The 20,652-nt window shown below is 50.0% G+C and overlaps 5 protein-coding genes; 3 read left to right on the top strand and 2 right to left on the bottom strand.

The window, feature by feature from the left end:
* Positions 1–6,100: 6,100 nt before the first annotated feature.
* On the bottom strand, positions 6,101–6,989 carry FFUJ_00553 (uncharacterized protein; the record flags this gene model as incomplete). XM_023573165.1 has 2 exons in its annotated part: positions 6,101–6,705; positions 6,758–6,989. The coding sequence occupies 2 exons, from the start codon at positions 6,987–6,989 to the stop codon at positions 6,101–6,103; spliced, it is 837 nt and encodes a 278-aa protein (XP_023424933.1).
* A 345-nt stretch (positions 6,990–7,334) lies between these two features.
* Positions 7,335–10,280, top strand: FFUJ_00554 (related to isoleucine tRNA ligase; the record flags this gene model as incomplete). XM_023573164.1 has 3 exons in its annotated part: positions 7,335–7,384; positions 7,452–9,767; positions 9,821–10,280. 3 exons carry the CDS (start codon positions 7,335–7,337, stop codon positions 10,278–10,280), a joined length of 2,826 nt encoding a protein of 941 aa, XP_023424932.1.
* A 1,042-nt stretch (positions 10,281–11,322) lies between these two features.
* FFUJ_00555 (uncharacterized protein) lies at positions 11,323–14,973 on the top strand (the record flags this gene model as incomplete). The annotated part of the gene is made up of 1 exon (XM_023573163.1): positions 11,323–14,973. The coding sequence occupies one exon, from the start codon at positions 11,323–11,325 to the stop codon at positions 14,971–14,973; it is 3,651 nt and encodes a 1,216-aa protein (XP_023424931.1).
* Positions 14,974–15,771: 798 nt separating this feature from the next.
* FFUJ_00556 (related to SAC1 protein) lies at positions 15,772–18,028 on the bottom strand (the record flags this gene model as incomplete). XM_023573161.1 has 3 exons in its annotated part: positions 15,772–15,942; positions 15,995–17,727; positions 17,803–18,028. 3 exons carry the CDS (start codon positions 18,026–18,028, stop codon positions 15,772–15,774), a joined length of 2,130 nt encoding a protein of 709 aa, XP_023424930.1.
* Positions 18,029–18,928: 900 nt separating this feature from the next.
* On the top strand, positions 18,929–19,833 carry FFUJ_00557 (probable GTP-binding protein ypt5; the record flags this gene model as incomplete). XM_023573160.1 has 5 exons in its annotated part: positions 18,929–19,004; positions 19,080–19,099; positions 19,155–19,181; positions 19,242–19,433; positions 19,486–19,833. 5 exons carry the CDS (start codon positions 18,929–18,931, stop codon positions 19,831–19,833), a joined length of 663 nt encoding a protein of 220 aa, XP_023424929.1.
* Positions 19,834–20,652: the final 819 nt, after the last annotated feature.

Raw genomic sequence — 20,652 nt, 5'->3', positions numbered from 1 at the left:
GCCACATCCCTTCAGAAGACAATTGGTCCTCCAAGTTCAGCAGCCAGCCACAGCGACCAAATGGACCACACCACCTGCAGCGTTACTATCACAGCCTAGACAGGATAGGACAGCCCACAAGGCTCTTGTTCAGCTTTAGGTAGAGGCAGGGCTGTCAAGCCACAGGCCCCAGGGGCACGCACCCTCTCCACGTGGAAGTCAGGGGATACGTATGACGATGGCTGCTGTTGTGTGGCGTCCCCTGACGATCCCTGTTCGTGTCCATCATTCTGACGGACATACAAACGGATACAGCAATGTCCTGTACCTCGAGTCCCTGTCTTGTCCTTGTCTCAGGCTCATGTCGTCAGCTTCATACGTGTGAGCCCCTTTCCCACATTCCGAACTGCGATATTGCAGGTGCACGGATGGGGAAATTCATTCTTGGGCAGAACATCTGGTCTGTGTCTTGATCGATCGCTGAAGAGTTTCAACGTGTTCATTGCTCCGAGACATGTTGACACTTGCATAGTATTCTCAGCCCAGAATCAATTGACATTGAGGCTGCTCAGCTTGCCCTCCCTGAGATAATGCCACCTAAGGAGAGATAGCCCCCCTGCACTGCGCGACGGCACGCCCTCAATAGTTCAGCCTCCACTGGATCTGGTCTCGACCTTTATCTCAGAGCCAGCCGCACAAGGGTAAGCGATCACTATTGAACAGCACATCAATTACCTATTCGCGAGCGGACTGCTAATGTCCGACCCCCTGTACTGGGGAAATGATGCGAGGTTGACTTTGATATTTTTGGCTACATTTGGCACAGCGACGACTGCTGAGTGGGCGGTGAGAATGACCATCACGTTGCTTGATTGGAACAAACACTTGTAAGTGGCGTCTTTAATTGAGTCCCTGAGAGGAGAGCAGCGTCCATCGATCCAACGATGTAACCCCAATTCGCCCAAAGTGACGGGACTCTTTTGTCACTCTTTGTTTGCCCAATATTACCGATTATTCTCGTTGCTACTGTCCTGACCCGACCCTCGAATTAGGGGGTTGGATTTTGAGACACCCAAGTTTTTCCGCCCATGCTATGAAACATGGTGCTGAGCGAAACAAGTTTCCGTCGGAATTCGTTACCCTTCTCTATCAACCTCGATATCGATACGGAGTATGTGGGTTCGAATTCCAGTAACCTGCTTCGACTTGTGACTTATACGTGCTTCTTATCCTGGTGCAGTGATGTGGGCGTGATATTCCCTCTGGGTGTCGCGATACCTCGGTTACTATCATCTCTTGGCTCACCTATATCCTGCAGGTTGTTATGAGTTCCCACCCACAAGCAGCCTCCGTAACTGCACGTGGTGATGATTCGCAAGGTTATCAGCGGGCACGGTCCCTTGTAATGGGGCCATGAGCTGCATGTCAACACGAGTTGCTCATCAAACATGCAGCTATCTCCACGTTAGTAACGGTGTGCTCTCTCCGATCAAGGCATTCCCTCTCGGCGTGCATGTGTATGCATATCCAAAGTACAACCGCACCAGGCAATGGGGTTGGGGTAAATTCAAGACGGCTACGGCCAATATGCGAAGGAACCATGGCTTCAGAACTCGGTTCGCAGTCCTTTCCGCGAGTGGTGACGCCTACATATCTTGGCCTCTAGGGCTGGCATGGCCGCTCTACCTGCGGCCCTATCGCTTTAGGCAACGTGCTTAATCGCAAGGACCCTTCATGTCAACCTGAAGGAGGGATACACCATGCGGATACCGAAGAGGCGCAGAGCTCGGTGTTAATCGTTACATCTATCGAGCAACTCTAGGCACTGTTGTGAAGCTTTACAGTTGCATTGTTCAAAATACCGCTCTGCAGACGTCAGCTCGCATGATGTGGTTATGATTCTCCAGTTCTCTGTTGGTTACGAACATGAACAACTCAAGTTCATGATGTTACGGGGGCGTATTGTTAGATCATCATATCATGATCGACATCTGGCTATGGAAGTTATCAGGCGTCAGGGTATGTCTGTTGGTTGAGCATCCAGAGCACGTACACCTGATTGTCCTTGGCTTTAACTCAGACATGCGCCTTGCGATGGATGATAGATTGCAGGGAGCTTCGACTTCGAGAGACAGGGTATGTTTGCTAGCGACTCTGTATCAGATCGGCCCGCTGCGGGTCCTAGATATGCTGTCGATCAACAACCTGCGACATTTTGTCAGATGTTCAGGTTTGAGGGCCTGCAACATGCTATTGTTGTATGCATTCTTAGGGACTTGTTTGAGGAGCTCGGAGACAGATACGGGAATTGGTGAGAGATGCGCCTGCGTATTTTGGCGGAGAAATGACAGGACGTGTACAGAGCGGATGTAACTTGATGTGTTGCAGATCGTGGGGTTGTTGGTGTAGGACGAGAGCACATCCATGTCATAACCTGGTCTATCTGATGAACATCAACATATGATGATTGACGATAACAAGGATGCGATGAGCTAGTCTCAAACTACTGTATCTAATCACAGTCAACTCGACTGATTAATATTCTTGGCCTTTGTTTAGCAGGTGATACGGTAAGGCGTATGCATAGCTTTAAAACACCAAACTCTACCCTATATGCGGATTTACCCGAGTCGGCGTCATGCTCCACGGCCTGGTCGAACTATACCTTCGTATAGTGCAGTGCAGTGCAGTGTAGTGTTGTTTATTACGGAAAATATGGGTTAGTCGAAGAAGCGGTCAACTATGCAAAGATGAAGATCGAGATCAATGCAAGACGTGTCGTTTGTTGATATGGTTGGTGGTGATCGGGCGGCCACTAACAATGGCCATCAACGAACCTAAAGGATGGATCATTGGTCTAAAACCTGCATAAGAGAGTCACGGGACAATATTCGCAAGCAAAAACCCGGCCAAGTATGCATGTCCTCTGCTGAGTTGTCGAATCCTCCACTGGACCAGTATTAGGTAGGTACTGCCAGTGAGCCGTAAGTTCAACTAGTGTGAGCATATCTTGGAACGGGTGCGGCCCCAACGGTAAAATCTGCAACGGTTCTGTAGAGGGGAAGATCGGAGTTGGGATCATCATTGGCTCATAACTCAGTCAGATCCTGGTAGCGAATGGTCGGCAGCCAGAGCCATCGTTGAGCGTGACTAGCTGTCATGGCCATACGGATGGAGTTATCGTGGGGGCGGATGAGGGGAAGCTCGCAGCATCAATAACAGTCATAGCGAGCAGAACAGGCAGGGCACAGTAGGACATGAGGATAGTGAAACTATTATGGTGTGTCTACCATACCATGTTTTGGGAACCAGAAACCAGAAACTAACAGTGGCACAGCAGTCAGAGTAGGTGTGATGCCTGCCACAGCCATGGGATTGTCTTGTTCAAGGCTGAGACGTGCAAATCCCAGGAATCGAAAGATTATGTTTCGAATGCATGGCCTAAGCAGCAGATTTCCATACGGGGAAATGGAAGCGATACAATGATAGCGAGGGCCCAGTATCAGCATGCACGAGCATGTCTGTAAGCACCTTTCAGTGATGCCACGACAGCGTGTGTATCAGTTCCGGCTGAGAGGTAATAGGCCGGAAGGGAGAGGGGCTTGAAAGGGCCCACGTACGCTGGCATGGAAGTTGATAATCACAATCTCACTCTCACTCACTGCTGATGTTTAGGCCATGAAGAATTGCGCACATATCGTGCCGCTGTACCGGAGGCAGGCAGTGAATTTGCAATGGTGGAGGCGTGTCTACAAGCCAAGAACAGAACAAACATGCATGCATGCATGCATCTGCATGTACATACAGACATGCATGGATACCGAATGCAAGGAATTAGCAAACAAACTGCAATATCCATGTCATCATAAAAGAGAATGGCCTCATGGTCTCTCCAAGCCCAGAAGTACAAATACCACTTGTACCAAAGTATACCCCGTCATGAGACCAAACGGCTAGCTGCCTACTCACCGAGTTTATGTGTTTCATCGAATTGACTTTGAGTATTCTCCATGACCCTTGCTATTTCTGTGTTTGTGGTTGCGGGGTTACTCGATGCTAGTGTTTAGTTGCTGCGAGGCATGTCATCCATCCGCCTTCATTGTCTTCCTGAGACGCCAACCTAGACTTTGGTACAGTCATCCTCTATTCAGAAACAGATATGTGCTCACTCGCAAAACTCAAATAGAGAGATTGCTGTGCTGGTGCCGGTTCATACCGCAACTTTGTGTGCTAAAACCACCAACCTCATCACTGAACCCCCCCTCATCCCAGGCACAAGGCACAGACAGGCACAAGGCACAGGCACAAGGTACCAGGGGGTCAAGAACATGACAATGATGAATGATGATGAGGATTGAACATCTTGTGACCCAAATTCCGATGCTGCCGTGTCTTGTAATCGGCGAATCGTCCGGCCACGAGTCTCGAGAGCTCGTTGATATCAGGCTGTCATATTTACGATATAATCCCAGCCATTGAGACGCGTAAGGCAAACACAACCACCCCAAGGCAACGTATCCGTATCCGCGACGTTCATCAATTACACAAACGACTCCCCTTAACGGCTGTTTTATCAGCTCAGCCTGGATCAATTTATCACAAATCATATTCTGTACACCTCAATTCCTTTACTGAACATTTCGTGATTTTATGTACACAGCCTCTCACTTGGCAAGTGCCGATTACGACATGCTGGGTAGACTAACGTAGCCCAAACCTCAAACCACAACGAAAGTTTCCGCCCCTATATTGGGCATCTCTAAGTGGAGATATCGATCATCTTTCTTACAAAGTGCCGGGCTCATATCGAAGCTCCCGAGTCTCGACATGGCCAACTTCAGCCAGACGCATATAGTGAAGGGTGAAAGGCTGACATGGATAACAGGCGTCAAATACAATTCAATTTCTAATCAAGCCTCACCGGAACATCTGAGACATTCACAACAAACCATGACAACCGATTGACACTCCGCCCAGAGGTCATATCTCGACACTATCAAATATATTTATAATAACTTGGCTAGCTTGGATACTCATTTGTGACCAACCGGTAGGGTCACAACGCCGCATGCCGGCAATGTAATGGTCCGCAACCATCCGGCTTTTCCAGACCTGCTTGACAAGGGACTTACAGATGGAATTTCGCTTTCACGCCCATTATAACCTCAAAAAATGTGACACTCGTACGTACACCTATCATCGAGGATCTACCGAATAGTTTCGGAACTGGGATTCCATATCAAAAACGCCTCATTCTCGCTCTTGAGACCCATTATGCCACCCAATGGTACCAGGGTCAGTCTGATGATACACAAATAAGAGGATCAAGTGCGGGATATACACGAAACTCCTCCATGGGACTCTTGGGAGTATCTCCTCCGGACGTCGGGCTTATAGATTTCCTCTTGTCATATCACTCTGAGACATGCAACTGGCCAAGACCCGATATTCCTCATCCACACTGTGCTGCTCCAGGTTTACGGCTGCAACCGTGCAGAACACCAACCCAGCTTCATAATGGGGCCCATGGTAGGGGCCTGGTGTTCGTCTGTTTGTCAACTCCAGATCATCATCGCTGTGCCAAGCTGGAGACAGGACCCATGCGAGACCGACGCCAAGAAACATTCAGGCCGGTGGTCAACGGTGGTGTCTGAGCGGCCCGGTCGAAGTGGGCTGTAACAATGATGCTATTCTCGCCTAATTCAATATCCAAGCCATTACCTATGTGATTGATCATCCATACCTTGGAGTAAATCGCACTTCGCCAGACTAGACTGATGACTTGACTGACGTGACAAGCTGGGCAGTAGACTGTGATCAGCAAGCAAATGATATATCAGGCATTGACTGCGCAGTAAAGTCGCTGGTAGCCTGTCTCCTCCCGCTGCCCGCAGCCAAGCCCGGACACCCACAGGAACCTGACGGCCGTATCCGCAGTTCCCGTCTGTCAAACCCCGGTATTCGGGTCAACCCTCGTCGACCTACGTAGTAACATCAAATTGTCAGGCCAGCCAGGGAAACAAGAAGACCTAAGTCCTCAATCCTAAGCAATGAAAAGAATTGTGCAAGATTAGCAAACATAGGAGGCTCTTTGATTACTTTGTTGCTCCTTTGGTCCCGGTTATGGAATGTCTTCCCCAACAGGCACTTGCGTAGAAGAAATCCAATTCTCCATCGTGGCCTGGCCTTCTGGCCGGGCTTTTCCACCCCCACCACTGCTAGCTGCAGTGTTTACTCTCTTCTTGACCACGAGGCACAGCACCTGACCGTATATTGCAAATCCCTCATATGAGACGTCCATAGCTAGCTTCTTCTTGTCTTCGTTTCCGTCAAGGCCGTCGTTCGTCCGGGCCCTCTGCCTCTTGTGTGGGGGTGCCTCCGTATCAGAGTCGATTTCGATGGTCGAGGCTGTTTCATCATCGTCAAATGCCTCATCGTTGCCATCTTGCTCCGGACCCTGTATTCTTCTTTGGCGCTTACTCCGCCGTGTTGTTGTTTCGGCGACAGGAATATCGGCGAGTCTCACCTCATCATCGTCGTCTTCTTGTAAGACAGGCGCACGGTAGTCATCCTCAACATCCACGGGAACACTATCTGTCTCACCGATGAGTTTAGAGGAGTTGGACTCGAGTTTCGGTGGTAGCTTGTCCCTGAAATGTTTGGTCTTGTAAAGGAGAGAATGTCTCGTGCTCGTCTCTGTCAAGAAGATGGAGACCTCAAACTCATCTAAGTGAGATCAGCTACTGACAGAGACAAAAATAGATCTCAACACACGTACCTGATACTATGACGTCTTTGATGCTCTTCTTCTTGCTCTTCTTTCTTATCCTTTCCTTCTCTTCACGAAGCTTCGGAAGCACCAAAGGACGGATTGCTTCGATGACCTTGGGTAATACTGGATCTCGAGGATTCAGAAGCCATGATTGGGCTAATGCAGGGTTATCTAAATAAATCCGGCATTCAAGAACCGAGTACTTGGATATCCTCAGATATCGCCGGACCGGAGCCATCGTATATTTGACGCTATATGTGAAAATGCGATGGAAGTGAAGTAAATGTGAGTAGCGTGAACGGCGCTGGACATGGCGTCGCTTCAGTGATGTAATGAGTACCTCCTGTCCACTATAAATCGCGTCGCGACACGCTAAAAGTCATAGAAGTTCCATCTCTTGGGCAGGTTCGGAATTGGGCCCCAGCGTCAGCCTTGCAGCTCCTGTAAGCGATTGGATAGCGGGAGCTTCAATTGAACGACCGCTTAAACAGCCCAGTAGCGCCAAAAAATCTCCATTGCTCAGCCGTGTTAACCCAACACCGAAAAGCATCCTAATTAAGTGCGAAATGGTTCTTGATCAACCATGCTTCAATCCTGGAAGTCGTCCTTGAGGTTGCCTCGGTCGAGATTTCCGTATGTCTTCCCCTTCGCAGAGCCTCCAGAACTGGAACGTGGGGAGCTAATATAGCCGATCTCGCAGTGCTCGACCGACCTCCAAGCTCGAACCAAATTATCTCAAGCAATGTACCGACGATTTATACGCATGGCAAGCACAGAATCGACCTGAGGAGAAGCCATTTACCCTCCATGATGGCCCCCCATACGCCAATGGCGAGCTTCATGTCGGCCATGCCATGAACAAAATTCTCAAAGACATGATTGTGCGTGTTAAAGTGCAGCAAGGCCGACGAGTGACATATCGACCCGGCTGGGATTGTCATGGTCTCCCAATCGAGATGAAGGCACTGGGATCGCACACGACGAAGGGCTTGACTCCTGTGCAAGTCCGGGACATAGCACGAAAGCTAGCCTCCAAGACGGTTGTGGACCAGATGAAGGGATTCCGGGCTCTTGCCGTAATGTCTGACTGGGAGAAGAAGTGGACAACGATGGACCGTGAATATGAGATAAGGCAATTGCGTGTCTTTCAAAACATGGTACGTCGAGGATTGATTTACCGCAAGCACAAACCCGTTTACTGGTCACCTTCTTCGCGGACTGCGCTTGCTGAGGCAGAGTTGCAATTCGTAGAGGATCATGTATCTACCGCCGCATATATTAGGTTCCCTATACTTTCAGACTGGTCCTCGATTCCTGGACTGGCCGGTTTCAAGGGAAACCTGTATGCAACTATCTGGACAACCACTCCTTGGACCCTCCCTGCAAACCTGGCTATTGCCATCCACGACCAAATCGAGTACTCGATCCTCCAGGTTGGCGATGACGGCTATCTTGTTGCTTCGAGCCGTGTTGGGGATGTGAAGCGCTTCCTTGGCGACTTTCAAGTAGTAGCGCATTCTATTCCAGGTTCTAGCTTGAAAGGTCTAGAGTACAAGAACAAACTCCGGGGGCAATCTGCTCCGCCGCAGCCTATCATTACTGCCGATTTCGTTACCTCCAGCTCTGGTACCGGTCTGGTTCACATTGCCCCAGGCCACGGCCGGGACGATTATGAAGTGTGCTCTAAAATCGGCATTGAAGCATTTGCTCCTATCGACGATGGCGGTTTCTTTACCGAAGAGGCTTACCCGGACGATCCAGAGAAGCTCACAAAAGCGAGCTCCGTCATGGATGGTGGAAGTCAAACTGTATTGGAATTAGTGGGTGACGATGTACTTGGAAGCCATAAACAACGGCACAGTTTTCCTTACGATTGGCGTACCAAGCGACCTGTGGTGACTCGTGCTACAGCCCAATGGTTTGCTGATGTTGGTAGTATCAAAGATGATGCCCTTGAAGCACTCAAGGATGTTCGATTTGTTCCAAAGGGTGGTCGAAACCGTCTCGAAGCTTTCATCACACGTCGCAGCGAATGGTGTATCTCTCGCCAGCGATCATGGGGAGTTCCCATTCCTGCACTCTATGACGAGAACGGAAATGCTGTCATGACAACAGAGACAATCGACCATATCATCTCAGTTATGGAAGAGCGTTCTTCGTCTGCCTGGTTCTCTGATGACCCAGATGAACCTGCTTGGATTCCACCCAACATGGAGGGCAAATACCGTCGAGGCACTGATACAATGGATGTCTGGTTTGATAGCGGCAGCTCATGGACAGAAACTGAGGGCCCCGCCGATGTCTACCTTGAAGGTTCCGACCAACACCGCGGATGGTTCCAATCCAGCTTGTTGACTTATGTTGCTACGCAAACATCAAGGGAGTCGACTGGCAAAACTTCTGCTCCCTTTAAGACTTTGGTCACTCACGGATTCACGCTCGATGGGAAAGGCAAGAAGATGTCAAAGTCGGAGGGCAATATGATTGTCCCCAGCGAAGTCATGAAAGGGCTTCTTTCACAGGCTTACTCCAAAGGTCACAGGCAAAAACTTGACCCTCTCGGTCCAGATGCTATTCGACTATGGGCAGCGAGCGCCGATTTCACATCGGATGTTCTTATAGGGCCAAATATTCTTAGGCCTGTTAATGCTTCGCTGATCAAATATCGAACCATCATCAAGATGCTTGTCGGGTCAATTTATCCAGAGGCCCGCGAGCGCCCACTGACCAAGTTGGACCAAATGGCACTTGTTCAACTTTCCGATACCATGTCAGAGGTCATACAGTCATACAACGACTTTGAGTTTTACAGAGCGGTCAGTACAATTAACCACTGGGTCGCAACTGATTTGTCCGCATTCTACTTGGAGGCCCTGAAGGACCGACTCTACTGTGGTGATGGTGGCGGTGCCTTGGAACCTATCTTCATCGGATTTTTGCGCATGCTGGCACCGATAACTCCTATGCTTGTTGAGGAGGCTTGGTCGTTCCGGCCAGAATGGATGACCAAAGACACGTGAGTTATCATCCTGTGCTCCCTCATGTTTACGATTTGCTAACATGGACCAGTTCCTTGATAAGCCCAGCTCGCCATCTATATGACGACCCTCTCGTTGACCCTCTGCGTTTGACGCTTCCTCAAGATGTGGTGCGTAAGGATCAGTCCATCATCACAGAAGTTCATGGCGCTGTAAAGGCGACACTGGAGGATGCACGAAATGCCAAGGCGCTTGGCAGCTCTCTCCAGAGCGCAGTCTACCTGGAAGTCGAGGATGGAAAAGCAGCGGCTGTTCTTGGACGTTACATGGACGAGCTCCACGACATATTTGTTGTGTCTTCGGTGCAAGTCAACGAACCCCTACCTGAAAATCCTGCTTGGGCTTTCCAAAAGGAATTCGAGATCCAAGACGCCAAGGTCAATGTGCATGTGCTTCCCCCGAAGGAGGAAAAATGCTCCCGATGCTGGCGATACCTGGCGCCAAAGAAAGATGCGCTATGTGGCAGATGTGAAGAGGTTGTCGGTGCATAGAGGAGATGTAAGAGAAGGATGGCACGTCTGATGAGGTGTACCCCTCTTTGTCACGACAAGTGTACAGTATTTATGTAAACTATCAAGATGTTAATGATCTCTACTGATTCCAGTTTTGGACAGTATCTGTATCAATTAGACAAAACAGCCACTACTATGTATAGAAAATGTATGAGAAAGCGCTCAAGGACCACGGCCTGGAGCTGTATCTGGTCCATTCCATGGTTGAGTCGGATTCCAAGCGCATGACTCTATTTATGAACTTGAACTGCCCCTGAAACCCCCGCCATTACGAGGTGTGTTCAGCAGCTCCCGCAACCTGACTTAGACCTTGGCTTCAAATGAGTTAATTATTTTCATGTGATGAGTATCGGCAGTTCGGGCCTGAGACACCCGGTACTTGGGATAAGGTGTAAGCTTCCCCTCAAACCTTGTACTCCAACACAAGATGAGACGCCACATCAAGACACGCATGCGTCACTCCCCGCCACGCTTGTGCCTAGGATAGGTGGGAAAGGCGCAAAACTGGCGCATCTGAGAGGCCCTGCCGCCTGTGGCTTTAGTGTCTTGTAGCACCCCGTCGGGCCACATCCACTCCCGTGACGTCCTATAGACCCAAGGACCCCTACATCTAATGTCCAATCCTTTCGACATTGACGCTCCGCAAATGCAACATCCTAACCAACTTACAAGAAAATCTTTGGTCCAACGCATCATCACTGCGACGTATTCCCGTGTACTTCAAAGTGAGCGATGAGCTCTTGAGGCGGATACCCCCTGTCGGGCATCCACTCCGAACTCGACACTTTGTTGCCGTCATTATCGATACAAGAATTAGCTCCCCAGAAGACATCGTCACCAAGGACAACAATATTGACCAGGATCTAGAGAATTAGATCGGCAAAGACCCTTGAAAGAAGAAAAACGATGCTGCAATATTGTTTTATTCATCAACACTGACGACAACTCCCCGCTTCTCCTTCGAGCGCGAGCCTGAGAGTCTACCCCTGCTGCTGCCGTTGCATGTAAATACCAGCGCGCAATGGCCGACCCTCGTGCTGCCTCGTCGCTGAGTGCATATGGCAGACGGGATGGCCCAGTTACGCCAGAGCCTCCCACGAGGTTTAGTTACGACACCGCCGAGAGAGGAGAACACAGCATGAACGCTCTCCTCCACGCTCCTCTATCCCCTGAACGACCGCTTGCTTTCTCCGATGACGAAACTCTTCCACGCTACCATCACAAGTCTCGTGGAGCTGCTGCAGTTCCCAGCGGCCTTCAAGCCGGTCGACAGAAACGAGCCCGTTCGAAGCGACCCCAAAAGACCCAACCGAGCAGTGCATTCTTGCTTCAGGAGCCCATGGCCACAGATGATGACTCCGGAAACCTACGCCGGGCACATCGAAGTAAATCTCGACATAAGGGGAAGGATGTTCAAGAGCCTTATTTATCCAATGGCACACGGGACCTAGGTCTTGGGATTAGCTCCGGCAGCGGTCCTCGAGCTCGCATCGTGTCGCCAGATACATCTCAGGAGGAGTTGCATATAACAAAGAGGAATGAAGCGCAAAGGCGAGGCCGTAGGGCGCACGCTTCACAACCCGGTGCTCCTTTGGACGTTGACTCAACCCAGATAGTCAACATGGCATTGAATCTGAGTGAATCACGGCGAATTGCGTCTCGGCGCAACATTAGCCGCGGTAACCCTCCACGTCTGGCACCCGTACAAGACTCTCAGACCGGGAGCAATCTCAGAGCACATCTTCAGCAACAAAGAAAGGCTGTCAGAGGGGCATCGCCGATTCCAAATCAAAGCCTTACACCACGACTGCCGGGTGTTCGATCCAGTAGTCCACTGCGCCCTTCACCATTCGAAGCTACCGACGCCTCGTACCGTTACCATTTTTCGACATCAACTTTGGCGAGAGCGCAAAAGGCCAGAGAACACCTAGAGTTAATGGCCCAGTATAGACGATTGCTACAGGTTCTTCCTCCACTTAAGACTGGCTACGATAGACCTTCAGCTTCAAGCCCACCTGGATCACCTACAGAGGGTAAAATGCATGCCTTTGAGAGCAGAGAGTTCATGATTCCACTTGGTCGAGAGTACAACCCGTTGCAGTATATCCGAAATCGAAAAGTCAGAGCTCGTGAACGAATGGTCATCGATGGTGAGAAGCAAGGATTTGCTGACGTCGAATCTGTTAAAGATTGGGTCAATGAGGCTTCGGAGCGAGCTTCGAGGGAGCTTCTTTCCAGTGACGGCTCGATTCTGCCACCATTCCCAGGTGCTGAAGAAATCGATTCTCAGATAGCCACGGATTCAGCTGCCAAGGTGGCACTGAGAGTTCGACGTCCGAGAGTTGACTGGTTCTTCGAAGCCTGCGACTTGATTGCAGATGCCTACTGGCTCGAACAGGACCATCACAAGCAACTCATTGAAGACAGAGATCTCAACAAAATATACCCACAAACAGGAGAAACCCTGAGCCGGCCAATTTCAGGACAGACCGATGAGCTTGGAACAGGTGTACCGCCTTTCATAACTGAAACCATGGAAGAAATGAATGGAAAAGCAAACTCGAACGAATCCAACTCGTCGAAGCCCGAGATTGAATTTCTCGAACCAAGCCACAGAGACCGAGCACGGCAGAAACTCCACGAGATGGGATCTTTTCACCGACAGACTGGCTCAGTGCACCACCGTCGTTTTAGGAGACGGGGATCATCCTCGGATGATTCCGCCAGTGAAGACGATATGCCAACCGAAGGAAAGGCCCGACGTGGAACAATATCAAGTCGCGAGACTGAACTGCTGGAGAAGCAAATGTTGGAAATGGTGGCCCGAGACATGAGACAGCAAAGACTCTCTCACGTCCAGGAGACCGAAGCTGAGTACATGCAGCCCGAGGACTCGACTTCACCTGAACCCAAACCACAAACTCAGCTGGCCACCAGTAGGGAGTGGAACATGATGGATTCTAAAGATTCAGAAAACCGCCCCATTCATAACAGAGCTTCCTTGGAAATCCCATCACTCTCAAAACTGGGAAGGAATACGGGAGGAGGATCCCAACACGGCAGAAACAGCAAAGAACATACCGACTCTCCACAGCCTATGTCGCCTGAACTTGCTCCTCAATACAGTCTATCTGCACCACCGACTGGTCTACAGCTGTCGGCACCGTCCAGTCGATCATCATCTCCCTCCAGAAACCCATTTACAAAAGTAAAGCAAATTTTTAGGGACAAGACGCGTGACGAGTCTGAAGAACAAGCATTGGAGACGGAGGCATCCAGCAGAAGGCCTTCCATTCCAGATCCTTTACCACCGACGGAAACTAAGCCACTTGAACGACATCCGTCTAATTCACGGCCAACCTTCGAGAGCCACAAACACCAGCGTAGCGTGGGTAGTATTAGACCCAGGGGCGATGACCAGGTTGGACTTCGAGGCATGTTTAAAGGCCCTCGTATTGACACGGTAATCCGAGGTGGTGTTTCGAGATTGGGTGATATGCTGTGGAAAAAGGACATCCCCATGGAGGGAACCACTGATGTTCTCTCTTCTGATGAATCTGATAATGATCAGCCCAAGGGAAGATCGAGGATTTCTCTCAATTTGTCGCGAACAAACTCGAGGCGTAACAAGCCAGAGCCTCAACATGGGGCTAAACATTTCTTGGATTCGATGCCACAGTTCCAGCCCATGGCAGAAATGCATGGCCAATCAACAACTGACGTGAAGAAGTTACAACCTTCTCAATCTCGCGTTGAGGTCAGCAAAGTGCCCGCGCCTGATATTTCTGGAATCTCAAGCCCTAGCAAGCCTCAGCAAGTTGAAAAGGTGACCATTGTTGAGCCTGCCATGTCAGAAGCAGAGTCGTGCCAGGAGAGTGTCAAGGATGGCCCTCGGATTTTAGAAAGGGAGGGTGACGAGGCTGCTCCAATGGTTCGGTTCAATGAGCCTGATAATTTTAGAGCACGGAAGTGGTCTATTGCAAATCAGGCCATTCCCCAGGAAGGACAACTTTCGAAGCGTGAAATTGCCCGACTTCGTACGCTTATTCTTACCTCTGGCATTAAAGCCATGGAGATTTCTCGCCGGGCTCAAGAGCTGAAGAAACCACTTCCTAGCAACGACCTTCAGGAATTGGTTTCTTCACCACAATCATGCCCAGTGGGAATACCATGGGTTGACATCGCGAAATTGACGCCCAAAAAGTCACTGCCTTTCGACGATGCGCTCCCTTGCTCCGACCATTTCCGCCTAGCTCGCCAGACCCTAGACGTGGCGATCCAAACATCGATTGAGCAGTGGCAGACGTCAGCCGATAAATTCACTGCCCAAACGCGCCCGAAACTAGAGGAGCGCATCTGGTGTGTTCGCTCTCGAATCGCGGATGAACTATCAGGCATGACACGTGAGGCATCAGACCAAGCTGATGAGACGGGCAAAGACTTGGCTTTGGGCCAGCTCCTCAAGGTCAAGCATGTCACCGATCTGACCGACAAGATGATGCGCAACAGACGCAGGAGATTCAGATGGCTCCGTCGCGGAATGTGGTCCGTTGTTGAGTGGGTGCTTGTTGGCTTTATGTGGTATGTTTGGTTTGTCGTCACCATTTTCAGACTCTTTCTGGGCCTTGGGCAGGGCGTTTGGCAAGGTGTCAGATGGCTCCTTTGGCTATGAGTTGAGACAAGCCCCTATGAAACTTGGAGTCGCGGGGAGTATTGTGTATCGCAGGAGTTTTCTACATGGGACTGAGTGTTGCCCAAAAAATACCGCTATTTCATTATTCCACACCTCACTTGTTCTTACCATTTTCTTTTTATTCCCTCTTTTTCTTTTGGATACCAGAGCATTATCAGAATTTTGATACCCCTTTCCCGCCTGTGGGGAGAAGCATGGCGTGGCGCCTTGTCTTTTGGTGGGAGCATCTTGCCTTGGAGCAGTGAATTATGAGCGAAACTTGCTGTGCACTTTTCTTTGTTTATTAATACTCCTGTTATCATATTTGTAACTTAGATTAATAATACTCATGCGGTTCTGTTCACTTCTCGTCATTGCACTTCACTGTAAACCATAAAGGGAGATCTCAAAACAAGACTTACAATCTCAACTTCTCAAGTAATGACATTTGTGTAACCTTGAGCTGAACTTAAGAAACTTAAGGTAAACTAATGGGCACTTTTGATAATATAATACTTCGTCTGGCCCCTTAGATTCAATACCTCAAGTCGTTTGACTCTGAGGTTTCATTCAGACCTATATTAAAGTAGACACTATCTATGCATTGACAAAGTCATGTAGACAAGCAACATCATTACAACAAACGTCTTGATTATCCCTACCCACCCAATTGGTGTAAAAGAATCAGAAAAAGCAGGCTTCTAAGTCTTTGAATAAAGAAACCCTTCAAAGCCATGTCACCGCGCCACTAAAGCAAAGCACCCATATTATAACCAAGGTTCAAGCCCCCTTTTGATTCTATTCAATCCTCTTCTTGCCCTCCTCGGCATTGAGGTATCGGGCTGTGCTGAGCCCCCTCTCGTGTTTCGCCACATAGGTTCCAATGACAGAGTCCTTGCGCGCCTTGGCGAAATGCTCATTGTAGCCCTCGACAGCAAATGGCCTGGGGTTGAGGCGTGGCCAGTTAACCTAAAAAGAATTAGAATGGATTGAGGTGAGAGTCATGCAGCGAGAAACTTACATAGAGCATACCGTGATTCCAGACAAAGTAGAAAGACCAGGCAGCAATAGCCATCCAGAAGAAAAGGAAGATACGAAGAGGCAGGGCGCTTGCCTCTGGGTCTCGGCGGGTAAACAGACCAATGAATACAATGAAGACACTGAAGGCAAGGATATAGGGAATAGCCTGGATCAAGACCGGTCGACGGTCAGTGAAGACCAGAGTAGTGCCGATATTGGTTGAGCCTGGCCGGTAAGCACCAAGGAAAAGATCAAAAGAATCTTGTCGCGGTCCATCGAGGAAGTTGTTACGGAAATAACGTGTGATACCAATACGGGCATCCTGAAGGGCTCCGACTTTGGTTCGGTTACCAGTACGTGTGACATCAGTCTTCATGGCACCAGTGCCAGCATATGAGTTGGAGACAACATCGGCATTGTCAGCCCAGAGATTACGGAACAGGTCCTCAAAAGCAGGGTCCTCGTCACGGAATGAAGAGCCGCGGGGCATGAAGCCAACATCCTCAAAGATGCGGTCAAGCTTATGCCGAGCGAACATGCTCTGGACAACGTTCGTTCGGTCGAGGCAGTCCATGCAGTTTGTACGCATGACACTCGTCTGGTAGCTACGGGCATCGAGGCTACCGTCAACGCTGGATGGGGTATCAACGGCACGGAAGTAGCCCTGCTTCTCCAATGCATCGGCTAGCTTCTCAATAAGAGCGTAAGCCTTGTGCATCTTCATGCCCTTTGTCTCGCTGTGGTAGTCAAAGTAGACATAGTGCAGCCGGTCAAACTCTTGGCGTTTGCCCTCCGGCTGAATTGTGGTGAACTTCTCCTCAGTGAGCAGGTCTGCCTCTTGCCGCTCCTTAGGAGAAGAAACAAGCTTCTCCACCATCTGCTCGTACGATTGCTTGACCCGCTGCTCGCGACCCTTCTGATTGACCAAGTTGATGAGATAGTTGTCACCATATAAGCGAATTTGCTCGTCGAAGTGTTTCTGGGCAGCGGAGAAGGCAGCGTCGACGCCGCGGATTTGGAGCTTGGGAACATATCGCAAGCTGTTGATTTCAGCCCAAAATGTAGGAACGCTACCACGGGTCTGGACATAAGAGAATATCTGCATCTCTTGACCGGCGCCAGCGCCAAACTTGCCGCTCTGCATGTCCGAACTGCCTGCGTATCCGCCCAGCCCGCTGCTACTGTCGTTGAGGATGATGATTTGTTCCGTCTCATTATAGTTGGCGACGTGTCCTTCATCATCTACACCTCGAGTAAAGTACCTGGTACCACCACGGTGGCGGGATCGGCGGGTAATGAGAGCTAGAGTCAAGGGGTTGCCCTTGAATGTGGTAGGCTTGATCTCAAGCATGCCGAAGATACATGGTAGGATATATGGGTCAACGCCGGGTTGTGTGCCAGGCTGTGACCGAGCGCCTCGGGTGCGGAAGTCGATTAAATCGCCCTGAAGATACTTGTTGAAGAAGAAACGATCGTCGGCCTGCATCCACAGGGGCTTGGAAGTGTCGGCCTGGGCCTGGCGTTGGAAGGAGTTGGTAAGATCGATGGAATACGAAAAGTACATAGGCCCTGAAGCCAAAAAGGTCTTGAGAAGCTGAATGAAGATGTCTTCGTCGGGGTCGTGAATCAAGCGCTCGCGCATGGGTAAGATCTCCGTGGCAGCCACCTTATACACCATGTGGCCTTTGAGACGGCCAACGGGCTGGGCTTTCGTGATGAAGATGACATACTTGTCTTTACATGGTCAGTGAAATGCACAAGCCAAAACCAGAGGACATCAGCCCAAGATTTGGCGCGGCAGAGACAAACCAAGGCGAAGCTGAATAATTCCCAGAATACCAGCGATACTCGAGACGCGAGTTGTCCTCTTGGCTGATGCGGCGCTGCCTTCACTCAGGCGGACATCGCCAGTAGGACGATCGATCACCAGGGAGGGCGCATCGGGAGACGAAGGCGAAGTAAAAGTATAAGAGTCGTTGGCGATCTTGACATTAATGTCGCGATAAGGCAACTTGGGGGTGCTGAGTTGCGCCATGGCTGAAGCTGTAAAGATTAGGAAAGCGAGATATAAACAAAAGAGTTGAAGGTTATAGTAAAGCCCGGGAATTAAGAGTGGCCAACTGGCGACTTTTTCACCCTTGATGGCTGCAAGAGATAGTGAAATAAGAAAAAAAGGGACACGACGTGAGGGATGGGCTGAGTTGGTCTGGTATTGGATGGTTAGCTTGAATTGGCAGACGAGTTGATGAGGCCAGCGCAGCGAAGCTATAGCACAGCCACATGGTTAATCGTAATGACGGGATAGAATGGACCTCAAGGGGACCATTGTGGCTCAAGGCGGGACGCACGTCACAAGCCCAGAGCCATGGGATGGGGCTCATGAGATGTAGAGGTACATACCCTTCGCCGAAATCAGGGTCTATGAATCAGTACAGCTACCGTGCGAGCATTGCGCAAGTGTACCTCTCCGAGACCCCGTCTTCCCGCCTATTACAGTGGCACTGTGGGTGTCCCTCACCAAAACAGGCCCTGCCTGACGTGTGCCTCGTGCCATTTGAGCCAGTCACGGCTCAGGACTAGAGAACCAAGGCAGTCACTTTACCTCCCCAAGTCCCATCCACGTCCGTCCCGTCTTAATCAAAGAAGCGAAGCCCCATCTCAAGACTCGCCTCTCACCTTCAGCCTCGACTTTTATCTTGCATCTCACTATCGTCGCCAACCTTCTCGCCCTAAATCTCCCTTTTCCCTCGATTCGCTTGCGTCGCGCAATCACCCCGATACGATTTCCGGTCCGAGCGTCTCTCCACGCCGTTGTTCTAGGACACGTCCGATCCCTCAAACGTCCAGGTCATACCGCCACTGCTGCTGTTACTATCACTCTTGATAGACGCTCTCCGTTCCTCTCCATCTCGAAACCACATTCCCATCTGTCATTATGGCCTCCCGACAACCTCCCGCTGGCGCCCGCGGCACTAACACCCGGTTCGCTCAGTTTAAGCTGGTTCTTCTTGGTATGTTACATGGTGTCGGCATTCCTTGACTGACCAGTTTCGGTTTCATGGCATATTTGCTAACTTGTGACATAGGCGAGTCCGCTGTCGGAAAGGTATACCACAACGACAGTCTCTGATATGATGGTTCACTAATTTTTCAAACCTCAGAGTTCAATAGTCTTGCGATTTGTCAAGGTATGAACTACTGGCGCCCACGTCATTGTATGAGACAGCAACTTACCAAAGACATTCTAGGACCAATTCGATTCCTATCGCGAGTCCACCATCGGTGCTGCCTTCTTGACCCAGACCATCTCTCTCGATGAGAACACCACTGTCAAGTTCGAGATCTGGGATACCGCCGGCCAGGAACGCTACAAGTCTCTTGCTCCCATGTACTACCGAAATGCAAACTGCGCCGTTGTCGTTTACGATATCACTCAATCTGTAGGTTCACCAGATCTACAACCACCATAGGGCCATGTTAATATTCCTCCAGGCGTCACTAGACAAGGCAAAGGCTTGGGTTAAGGAGCTCCAACGCCAGGCGAATGAGAACATTGTCATTGCCCTCGCAGGAAACAAGCTGGATTTGGTTACTGAGCAACCCGACAAACGAGCCATTCCCACCGCCGATGCTGAGGCTTATGCTCGTGAAGCTGGCCTCCTCTTCTTCGAGACTTCTGCCAAGACTGCCGAGAACGTCCAAACTCTTTTCACAGCCATAGCTAAGAAGCTGCCCCTGGACCAAGCTGGTCCACGACATGCTCGACCGGGCCAACGACCAGGTGTCAGCCTGGCTCCCGAGAACTCCAACACTAACGTCAGCGGCCCTTGCAGCTGCTAAGCAGGTATTGAGTTTGAAGCGTCAGGTTTAGAGTCCACTTTTCGTTACGCCCACGCACATATCACAGAGGCCTCAGCGTGGATCCAGCACGACGAGTTGTCCGAGATTACGGACTCTGAGGTAATGCATGAGCTGGGGCGCGTCATATAATTTATCGGAGTCCTTGGGTTTGGAGGGATCGGTTCAGTCCATACTTTTTTAATACCGAACTTGAATTTTGTTGCTGGTAGTTTGAGCGGCCTGGATGCTCAAATGTGCCGTAGCCTGGCACTTCAGCATACCAGAGAACATGGAGTGGCTAGGGGAGGTATGAGAACTACAAGCCTCGATCATAGGCGACTTATATGTCTGAAGGTTTCTTATTCCCCATCGGTGGCTCATGAGATGGGGAAGCAGGAGAGTATGGACGAGCCGCTCTATAGTTTCTTTTTCTTCACAGCTTCTGAATAGATGGCTGCTATTAGATGAATTATGGGATCATGTTGTGCTGCATGTGATTAAGCAACAAATATTCAATGTCCACGTTGTAAATCTGGATGAGGCCATAATATGCCATTAGAAACTCTTCATAACTACCTACCAAGTCAGTACTTGAGCCCCTGATTCGAGGTCTCATTCTCTGCTCCCAGAGCGAGTTCGTGATGAAGTCTGTGGAGGCAGACATGTCTTGGAGTCGGATCCAAGTGACAACTCCTCAATTGAACGAATGTTTGTCATTAGGCGATACTGCATATGCCAACACAGCTACGAAAAAATACGTGGGGATCCTTATAATTCTTGAGAATAGGAATTCAATAGGGTATGACTTCATGTTTCGAT

Source organism: Fusarium fujikuroi, chromosome FFUJ_chr01 (assembly GCF_900079805.1).
Source record: "Fusarium fujikuroi IMI 58289 draft genome, chromosome FFUJ_chr01".
Taxonomy (NCBI): Eukaryota; Fungi; Ascomycota; class Sordariomycetes; order Hypocreales; family Nectriaceae; genus Fusarium; species Fusarium fujikuroi.
This window is presented reverse-complemented; position numbering and strand designations above follow the sequence as displayed.